The 10,502-nt window shown below is 44.0% G+C and overlaps 3 protein-coding genes and 1 non-coding gene across 4 annotated transcripts; 1 reads left to right on the top strand and 3 right to left on the bottom strand.

The window, feature by feature from the left end:
• Positions 1-39: 39 nt before the first annotated feature.
• On the bottom strand, positions 40-3,562 carry LOC119549197 (elongation factor 1-alpha 1). The gene is made up of 2 exons (XM_037857026.1): positions 3,407-3,562; positions 40-1,990 (listed from the first exon to the last, which is right to left on the bottom strand). Exon 2 carries the CDS (start codon positions 1,968-1,970, stop codon positions 579-581), a length of 1,392 nt encoding a protein of 463 aa, XP_037712954.1. The 5' UTR covers positions 1,971-1,990; positions 3,407-3,562; the 3' UTR covers positions 40-578.
• On the bottom strand, positions 2,386-2,460 carry LOC119552324. The gene has a single exon (XR_005219657.1). It is a non-coding gene; the product is annotated as a small nucleolar RNA snR61/Z1/Z11 (small nucleolar RNA).
• A 1,332-nt stretch (positions 3,563-4,894) lies between the features above and the next one.
• LOC119549196 (protein disulfide-isomerase A3) lies at positions 4,895-8,597 on the top strand. Its single transcript, XM_037857025.1, has 4 exons — positions 4,895-5,175; positions 6,674-7,114; positions 7,474-7,587; positions 7,650-8,597. The coding sequence occupies exons 1-4, from the start codon at positions 5,027-5,029 to the stop codon at positions 8,413-8,415; spliced, it is 1,470 nt and encodes a 489-aa protein (XP_037712953.1). The 5' UTR covers positions 4,895-5,026; the 3' UTR covers positions 8,416-8,597.
• Positions 8,598-8,706: 109 nt separating this feature from the next.
• On the bottom strand, positions 8,707-10,327 carry LOC119549198 (protein cutoff). The gene is made up of 4 exons (XM_037857027.1): positions 9,733-10,327; positions 9,541-9,676; positions 9,267-9,480; positions 8,707-8,991 (listed from the first exon to the last, which is right to left on the bottom strand). The coding sequence occupies exons 1-4, from the start codon at positions 10,265-10,267 to the stop codon at positions 8,731-8,733; spliced, it is 1,146 nt and encodes a 381-aa protein (XP_037712955.1). The 5' UTR covers positions 10,268-10,327; the 3' UTR covers positions 8,707-8,730.
• Between the last annotated feature and the right edge of the window lie 175 nt (positions 10,328-10,502).

Genomic DNA, 10,502 nt, shown 5'->3' with positions numbered 1-10,502 from the left:
GGTGGTAAAAACAAAATAAATACAAAAATAGGGTTTTTATTTTTTTGTAAATAAAGTTATCGCTTCTATTCTGGTTCTTTTCTTGTGTACAAAGTAGTGTGTGCAAAAGTTGGGTAAGATAAATGATACATATCAAATTAAAAAGGTTAATTTAAACGATATAAATGCTACAGAGGATATCTATATATGATACCATAACGAAGTCAACTCCTTATCATATCATATGTAGTAAACTAAAGATCGACGGGGAGATGGAGGAGGAGTGGATGCATAAATGCATGTGTTTTTTCCCAGTTTGCACTCATCCTTGGGATCCACCGTTTCCCATTTTAGGCGGCGTCGACTGCATTTAGCATTCGTATCCGTCGAAACTCCTTTCGATGGAAGAAATTAAACTTTTGCTTCTGCTGGAACATCATCTTATCGGTCATCTTGCGCAGGACAGGTGTTGGTGTTGGACTACTATTGTGCTCACTGCTGCTGTTGTTGCTGTTATTGTTGAGTGGTGTGGTTGGCTGCATCATGATGTTGGTTACTTGCTTGCTGCTGCTGCTGCTTGTTGAGTGGGTGCAAACCAGCTACTTCTTGCCCTTGGTGGCCTTCTCGGCGGCCTTGGTGACCTTGCCACCGGAAGCATCCTTGAAGTTGACAGCCTTGATGACACCGACAGCCACGGTCTGCCTCATGTCACGCACAGCGAAACGACCCAGAGGGGGGAACTCCTGGAAGGACTCCACGCACAGGGGCTTGGAGGGCACCAGGTTGACGATGGCAGCATCGCCAGACTTGATGAACTTGGGGTTCTCCTCGGTGGTCTTGCCGGAACGACGGTCGACCTTCTCCTTGATCTCAGCGAACTTGCAAGCAATGTGAGCGGTGTGGCAATCCAGCACGGGGGTGTAGCCGTTGGCGATCTGGCCAGGGTGGTTCAGCACGATGACCTGGGCGGTGAAGTCGGCGGCGCCCTTGGGGGGGTTAGCCTTGGAGTCACCGGCAACGTAGCCACGACGCAGCTCCTTCACGGACACGTTCTTGACGTTGAAGCCAACGTTGTCTCCGGGAACGGCCTCCACAAGGGACTCGTGGTGCATCTCCACGGACTTGACCTCAGTGGTGATGTTGGCTGGGGCGAAGACCACAACGGTACCGGGCTTCAGCACACCGGTCTCCACACGGCCCACGGGTACTGTTCCAATACCGCCAATTTTGTACACATCCTGCAGGGGCAGACGCAGGGCCTTGTCGGTGGGACGGGCTGGGGGCAGGATAGCGTCGAGGGCATCGATCAGAGTCTTGCCGTCGGCGTTGCCCTCCTTGCGCTCAACCTTCCATCCCTTGAACCAGTCCATGTTGCTGGAGGGTTCCAGCATGTTGTCGCCGTGCCATCCAGAAATGGGCACGAAAGCAACGGCGGCCGGGTTGTAACCGATCTTCTTGATGTACGAGGAGACCTCCTTCTTGATTTCCTCATAACGGGACTCGCTGTATGGTGGCTCGGACGAGTCCATCTTGTTGACACCAACGATCAGCTGCTTCACACCCAGGGTGAAGGCGAGCAGGGCGTGCTCGCGGGTCTGGCCGTTCTTCGAGATACCGGCCTCGAATTCTCCGGTTCCGGCGGCCACAATCAGCACGGCGCAATCGGCCTGCGAGGTACCAGTGATCATGTTCTTGATGAAATCCCTGTGTCCGGGGGCATCAATGATGGTCACATAGTACTTGGCAGTCTCGAACTTCCACAGGGCGATATCGATGGTGATACCACGCTCGCGCTCGGCCTTCAACTTATCCAAAACCCAGGCGTACTTGAAGGAGCCCTTGCCCATCTCCTGGGCCTCCTTCTCGAACTTCTCGATGGTACGCTTGTCGATACCACCGCACTTGTAGATCAAGTGTCCGGTGGTGGTCGACTTGCCGGAATCGACGTGTCCGATCACGACAATGTTGATGTGAATCTTTTCCTTGCCCATGTTGGATGATTACACGATGGCTGTTGTGGTTGTGCGTGTGTTCGAGTGTTGGAAATGTTGGACACGTTGGAACATTGGAAGGTTGCAGGATTCGGTGGGTTGGCGAGCAAGAGAGGTTGGAATAAACAAAGGGTAAAACAATTCGTTAGCATTCGTTGGGTTTACAAGTACTTATTTATCAACTACTTTATTAGTGGGTATAACATTTTCTCATTCCCCTTGCGTACTTTCGACTTTCGTTTGCATGCCCAAAAACTCAACCTAACCTCAAACTCCGACCGACGTACAAAACGTGTTTTTTGAGGTTAGGTTGAGTGCCCGCATGTATGGGTGTGGGTAAAAGAGAGGGGGCGCAAATACAAAGAGGAACAAAAAGCGTGCAAAAAAAATATATACTCCTAATGGAAACTCGATTTTATCAGTGATTTTGGTATTTTTGTTATCGTCAAATTTCTTCAGTAGCAGAACTGAATGTTAATCATCATATTAAATCGAAGAGTCCAAAGGAAAATTCCAGCAAATTTAATTCGCAAATACACATGTGCTTATCTGCTTGCGCGTGTGTGCCTGTCTCGGCGTGTGTGTGTGAGCGTGACGCTGTTGCCGGCCGGAGGAAAATGAAAGAGAGGAAGAGAGAGGTGAGGCGAGCAAAATGGCGGCTGGGCATGAGTGTGTGTGACTTATACAAAGGCAAGCGATCTCGCCGCGGTGGCACAATTGGAAATTGGAAATGGAAAAGGAAGAGGGAGAGAAAAACGATTTAATCAAGAATTTAAAGTGCAACGGCAGCCATATTGAGTAAAATCAATTAGCAAATCGCTGGGAAATGCAATTTCACCAGCCATGTTAATAGGCTGGAAACCCGAAAAAGCACATTTTTCGCGTGTTGCTAAGAGAGGTTTTTTTTTTTTTTTTTTCTATTCTTATTACTTTTTTTTTTTGCTTACTTGACTCATACTGAGTCGCCATTTTGAAATTCCATGCCGCAGATGGAAAATGAAAATCTAAGAATGAAAGACAAAGGCAAAAGAAAACCACGTTTTTCACGTGCTAATTGGCACATCTGGTGGATGACCTCTGTGAGCGGCGTGGGCGTGGCAAATTAATTGCACCATATTGCAGGGCAAAAATGCGGCTCGGAAAACCGGAAAATGAATGAGCAAATGCGGGGCCAGTAAAAGAAGCCACGCGATTATGAATTTTTGGCCTTTGCAGACTGCCACGTGTTTGCTTTTCGCCTCACTTCGATGGCCACCTTTCACTTTGGGAAACACGCCGTTAGAGGTTATCTCCAGCATCGGCACACCACACACACAGAAACACCACAAAATATGCACAATATCGGCGTCCAAAATGCATATTTGTTTATTAATTGTTCGCTGGCTGCAATCCCGGTGCAGAATTCACTTAATTATAGTCTCACTGGTGGAACTTACTCTCGAATAAGCTGAATGAGAAATCACGAAGTCTAAGCGGCGACGGATTCGAACAAAGTGAACGAGTGTTCGGCAGGGCTCAGCGCAGGAAGCCTCGTTTGACACGCGGTGTGACCGCGCTGCGCGGCTGTCAAACCGGCGATACTATCGCGAGGGCGGTGTCTCCACTGCGGCGTTTCCACTGGCCGCGCTCGGTGTCTCCACTAAGTGCGTCCGTGGGCGCGACAATTAAAAAAAGTTTCAGGAAAACAACCTTTCGTGGTTCTCAGAGACCGTAATGGCTATTCCTTATAGCCAGTTTTATTATCAAATTATTGACTGGTATTTATTTTTATCAGAGACCGTAAATAACAGTTGTGTGAGACATTTATTTATTTGTCTACTGGGTTTTTTGTTTTATAAGCTCTTTATGAAGGTAAAAACCAATGGTCTGTTTAAACTCTATTAGGTAATAAAAAATGTATAATTTTGTGTTTAAATAAAGAAGAAATCACTACTTTTAAGTAACAAATATCTTGGTTTATTGTAATTATTTCTCTAATTCACTATTGGAATAGTTTTCAAAAACCACCTTCTAATTAATAAACTTGCTTATAAGCACTAGAAAACAAACCCAGTTAAAATATTTTTTAAATTGTCATTGGATGTTAATATTTGGGCATGAAATTACTGAGAGGACGCGAACGTTGAACGTAGACGTCGACGTTTTTGGCGTCATGCTAGAAGGAACACGGTAATACTGCATTGTGAAAACCAGTTTGATTTTTTCAAATTAGTCATTTGTAGTATAATGAATATATTTGTATAATTTATAGATTTTCCAATCATCCTAAGTTAAATATAATTACAAAATTAGCCTATTGTTGTGGTTAAACCTTTTTCTGGAGTCTATGCAAATCAACACTAATTACTACAATTTTGTATAAAAACTGATGAAAAATGTAAAGCAACACTTTGTAAATATTATTAATGTTTGAAATTTTAAATTCGTTTGTTATTGATCACATAATTGTATGTTTTTTATTGATATTATTGGGAAATTATGTATTTGCACTTCTACTTTACTCACCAATTATAAATACTTGTCTTATGAATAAAATATGAGTAATCAGCGCACACCTTTTTATTGCAAAAGTCAGAAAGCTTTTTCAGCTCTTTCCTAAGTTTGCGAAATTAATTTAATAAAAATAATGAAAATATTTACTGTGGGCAGATAAGACAGCTGCTATGCAAAACATTTATTAGCAGTACATTCGAAATTATACATTTTGTTTTCCCTTAATTTAGCTTAGAAAATTAATAATATTAATAATAACAATTAGCGAAGGACGCATCATTTTAAAATATTTATTTAATTAATAAATTAATAAATTAATTAATTGAAAGCTCTTAATTAATGAAAGCTTTCGTTGCCCTTTGGCATTTTCGCCCCAACGGCGCCTGGCCACACCACCACGAAGCAGAATAAGAAGCGACGTGGCGAAAGAGACGAAAGGCAGAGTCAATCGTTGAAGAAAATCGAACCGGTCAGGTCCTAAGTTTTTGTTGTAGTAGTAGGCGGTCGACGGCCTAGTTGAACTTGAATTATTTACCGATATCGTTTTGAGTAATACCTGAAAAATGATGTGGCGACTGGCTGGAGTGCTCCTCCTGGGCTTCGTGGCCCTCTCATCAGGATCGGAGCAGGACGTTCTGGACTTGGGAGACGACGACTTCGCCAGCACCCTGAAGCAACACGAGACTACGCTGGTCATGTTCTACGCCCCCTGGTGAGTGGGTGGGCGTGGCAGGGGGGGCTGTACTTCACCTACATATAAAGGGGGTGCCACACCATATGCGCTGCGTGTGCGATTCGTGGCTAATCAGCTTGTTGCGTCTGCAACTTAATTCAATTCCCGATTCCCATTGCCCGGCATTCGTATGGAATCGCCAAGTACACGTCAGCGATTGCCGGCGTAAAAAGACGGAACGAGAAACGAGACGAGAGAGGGAAAGGCACAAAGATGACGAGCCAGTATTGGTGTTGTCGGCCATTTTAAGAGCGGGGTGCCAATGTACATACAATTACTTCTCGCGACTCACTTAAAAACGGATAATGATAGTGGGAAGATGATACCCATACTCCTTATAGACATCCTGCTCTATATCTTTTCCAACCACCCTAGCTTGGGCAAGATGTTGGACTATTTTCGTATACATACATACTGATAAGATAACACCCGCTATATACATACTACTGCTTAATCTTGAAAACGAACTTTTACAAGGGGTATCCCATCTCAGAACGATTGCATTTTAAATTTATGAAATCCTTTGATGATTTTCCTTAAAAATACATAATTTGTTAACCAAATACGTGGACTCACCTCAAGTTTCCACGATGCTCATTTGTGGATTAGTAATATTGGCATCTCACATTGAATATAATGCTCCCACATTTTTTTATTCCTTTAAGATATACATATTTATTGATGCTTTGTTATACCAAACTTTTATAAACAACCTTGGATAAAACTACGATAATGTATTAAGTAATTCTTAAATCTTTTAAGCATTAACTCATTTACTTACTTTAAGTAAATATGTTTTTCAACTATCAGGGGAAACCATAAACTCACACTCAAGCAATGAACTTGCCAAGTAAAGTATTTTTTTTTTTGCCGGCCGGCGTGCCAGCTTTTTAAATCCCCAAGGAGCTGTTGAACTACTTTGGCCTGAGAATATAATCCCCACACCATAAACCTTATCAGTACTAACACATAAATACACAGAGACCATTTTAACACAATTATAACTTAATATTTGGTTTTAATTGTGTAAAAAGGTGATAGTTTAAACTTATTTTTTCGTGAAGAAAGTCGTGAGGTTTTTAAATGTTCATATATGTTCAATGTACATATTACAAATGCCTTAGTATGTTATATTTCTATATTTTTTCAAGCAGTGTATAATTTTTTTTTGAGTTTTTTAATTGCATCAAAAATTTTACATTTTCAGAAAGTATGATACATTAATAGAATTCCCAACCGCTTACTTTTAAACAAAACATTTAGGCGTTTCCTTCTCAGTATGCTTAATGGGCACTTGTACTTAATGTTAGAGAGGGTGATAAGGCAGCTGATAGGTCCCGCACCCTAACTTTAATTACAAGCTAGTTTTTTGGAAACTTGTCTTTCCGTTGCCTTGATAACAAATGATGATTTAGGCACTGGTGCCCCCAAAAAGTTGAAGTGACGTGTCCTAATAGAGTTATGTTTCTTGTTCAAGGTGCGGCCACTGCAAGCGATTGAAGCCAGAGTACGCCAAGGCGGCGGAGCTCGTGAAGGACGACGATCCGCCAATCAAACTGGCCAAGGTTGACTGCACGGAAGCTGGCAAGGAGACCTGCAGCAAGTACTCCGTCAGCGGCTACCCCACGCTGAAGATCTTCCGCCAAGACGAAGTGTCGCAGGACTACAATGGACCCCGCGAGGCCGCTGGCATTGCCAAGTACATGCGCGCCCAGGTGGGACCCGCCTCCAAGAACGTGCGCTCCGTCGCCGAGCTGACCAAGTTCCTGGACACCAAGGACACCACTGTGTTCGGCTACTTCAGCGACATCGACTCCAAACTGGCCAAGGTTTTCCTGAAGTTCGCCGACAAGAACCGCGAGAAGTACCGCTTCGGACACTCCAGCGAGCAGGAAGTCCTCGACAAGCAGGGCGAAACGTAAGTGGGAGGATCTATTCAAGACTGAGTTCATTTTGCATACTTTCAAGGCTGCCATTCGTTTTGTATATTTTATAAGTGTTAATAAATAGCTTTAAGTGCGAGTTCATTGCAGCTACCATTTCTTTTTAAATTAACCTCCCATTCTTATAATAGGAATTTAAGATTTGTTTCATGATCACTAAGTTTATAGGAATAAGTTTTCATTTGTTAAATTTGAGAGATATTAAATTTGTTTAAACTTTAATTTCAAATTTTACTCTTGATTTAAATGTAGCATGTATTTATTTATTTATTGTAAAAGACTCAATTTAATTTTTAGTCAATTTTTAAATAATGCAATTATTTTGAATTTCCAGCGAAAAGATTGTGCTGATTCGTGCTCCTCATTTGAGCAACAAGTTCGAGTCTTCCACCATTAAGTTCGAGGGCAGCTCCGACTCCGATCTGACTACCTTCGTCAAGGAGAACTTGTAAGTAGAGTCCTTTCATTCCATCCAGAATGAAAACTTATTTCTAAAACTCTTCCCTTCAGCCATGGTCTTGTGGGCCACCGCACTCAGGATTCGGTCAAGGACTTCCAGAACCCCTTGATCACTGCTTACTTCAGCGTGGACTACCAGAAGAACCCCAAGGGAACCAACTACTGGCGCAACCGTGTGCTCAAGGTTGCCAAGGAGTTCGTTGGCCAGATCAACTTTGCGATCGCCTCCAAGGATGACTTCCAGCACGAGCTGAACGAGTACGGCTACGATTTCGTTGGCGACAAGCCCGTGGTCCTGGCCCGCGATGAAAAGAATCTCAAATACGCCCTGAAGGACGAGTTCTCCGTGGAGAACCTGCAGGACTTTGTTGAGAAGCTGCTGGCCAACGAGTTGGAGCCGTACATCAAGAGTGAGGCTGTTCCCGAGTCGAACGACGCTCCCGTCAAGGTGGCCGTGGCCAAGAACTTTGACGAGCTGGTGATCAACAACGGCAAGGATACGCTGATCGAGTTCTACGCCCCATGGTGCGGTCACTGCAAGAAGCTGACCCCTATCTACGAGGAGCTGGCCGAGAAGCTGCAAGACGAGGAGGTCGCCATCGTCAAGATGGACGCCACCGCCAACGATGTGCCGCCGGAGTTCAACGTGCGCGGCTTCCCCACACTGTTCTGGCTGCCCAAGGACGCCAAGAACAAGCCAGTGAGCTACAACGGAGGTCGCGAGGTCGATGACTTCCTGAAGTACATCGCCAAGGAGGCGACCACAGAACTGAAGGGCTTTGACCGCAGCGGCAAGCCCAAGAAGACCGAGCTCTAAGCTGCACGCCGGGTTGAACTGGCCGCCAACTAGCATTTCCATATTTTTGTAAAATCGAATGCATTCTCCACAATACTTGAGCAAAAATTGTATTAAATTATTTGATAGTGATGAAACGCGTACGAACACAACTTGATGATTATGTCGCAATAAACTTAAATCTTCATTTAATTAGTTACGAATTTCCACAACTTTGTTATGATTTAGTGTTTTATATGTCTTAGAAAAAAATGTTTTAGATGTGTTAGTCAAGCATGGTGCGGAACCAGTCCACCTTAAATCTAAATTCGTTAGGTCATTGAAAAATTATGTAAGCTACATCGATTTGATTTGTGTATCCCGATTTTTCATAACCAAGTCTTCGATGTGTTCGTCCAGCATCATCCGGTACCAGTCGGCCACAAATGTGTATTGATTGCGTCCTGGGTAGGCCGCGTAGGCCACTTTGCCACATTTTGCGTCGTACTTGAATAGGTATACGGTGCTGGGACAGTCGATCGGTGCCATGACTTGCGACATACAGCCCAGCAGGCGCACCATAAAGTTGGCGCACACACCGGTCGACCAATCCTTTTCCTGTGGAAGAAGATCGCGGTTTTATTAGAAATGTCACAATTTATTTGAGTTGTGAAACCAAAAGATTATTCTATATTTTTTAATTTGTAGGACACCTGTGCGTCCTCTGAATTTAAAATATTAAAAAATCATCTTACGGTAAGAATACCTTAACTTAGTAAGTATAGTAATGACTATCCTTACTTTATAATTATATTCAGGAAGAGATCTTCAATAAACTACATATGTGTGACCGAAACCATATTTTAAAATGATGTAAATCAAATTATACTAACGCAATCCTTCCACAAATCCCGAACAGAAGTCTTTTTTATGCTGTGCACAAAGGAATTGTTATCGCGCGATGCTATATAAAGGCTTTCGATGCCCAGAAGGAAGCACTTGGCCCACCACTTAAGGGCCTCCGTGCGATTGTGCGTTGTCCAGTCCAGTCGGTTCATGAGCACCGAACGCATCTGCAGATCTGCCCAGTTCTGGGCAGGACCATTGCTGGAGATCAGATAAGATTAAAGTAGGTAATGGGATTTGGTAGAACTGGCAAGGACTTACAATGCATGGGGACTCGACTCAGCCAGCACTGGTGAATCAAACAACACTCGATGGCCATTCAAGTCGAAGGAGAAGACACCATGAAAGCGTCCCGGTTCTTGATGTGATTGCTCGCTCCTGGGCGCTACGACGTTCTCTAAAAGTGGATAGAGTTACATGATGGATTACTGGATATCTCTAGAGACCACTCACCAACTACACAGTGTTTGTGCAGCTGACTCATCAAGGATTCTTGCAATATCTTCCCGAAATGATCGTGGTCGAAGCCATCGGCATGCTCGCTGGCCATGCGGCAGATGTACATGGTGTTGCGGTACCGGGAGACTCCTAGGGACCAGCCCGTCTTGTTCTCGTAGGGAGCACACATCATCAGCTCGAGAACTTCGCTGGTGCACACTATTTGGGCATTCAGCTCCACGCGCATGTTGTTGGTCGGCTTGAGGAAGGAGAACCGCGTCGATTCGATAAACTGGAGCATGTTGTCCAGATCGACTTGGGGGATCTTCTCCAGCTTCTCTGGCCCTTTGTCCCGCAGGAAGATCGGAAATTGGTGTTTCGGCGGCACCACAATGAATCGTTTTCCTCGCGCACTGCGTTCAAAGTGTCCGGTTGGCGTCAAAGTGAACCCACCATGCGAAATGGGCTTGCTGATCGTCGGAAAGTGGAGGATGTCTTCCTCCGTCCAGGAGTGGGCGTCGATGTTCAATACTATATAATTGGAACCCATCTTGGTCGCGTTTTGTGGACGCTTTTCGAAGAGAAACTCTGCTTAAATTTTGTTGGCGCTTGCAAAAAGAACCGTTCTTTTGGCCATGTGGCAACGCCATGAGTGGGCTCAATATATTTACCTTCATTAGTTGCAAAGCTTAAAATCTAATAATAAATTCATCTGCATTTGTTGATTTCCATAGCGCAAGTTAGTAAAATAAAATAAAAGTATATATATATTATAGCGCAAGTTA

Source organism: Drosophila subpulchrella, chromosome 2R (genome assembly GCF_014743375.2).
Source record: "Drosophila subpulchrella strain 33 F10 #4 breed RU33 chromosome 2R, RU_Dsub_v1.1 Primary Assembly, whole genome shotgun sequence".
Taxonomy (NCBI): domain Eukaryota; kingdom Metazoa; phylum Arthropoda; class Insecta; order Diptera; family Drosophilidae; genus Drosophila; species Drosophila subpulchrella.
The sequence above is the reverse complement of the archived record's forward strand: the minus strand, read 5'-3'. Positions and strand labels throughout refer to the sequence as shown.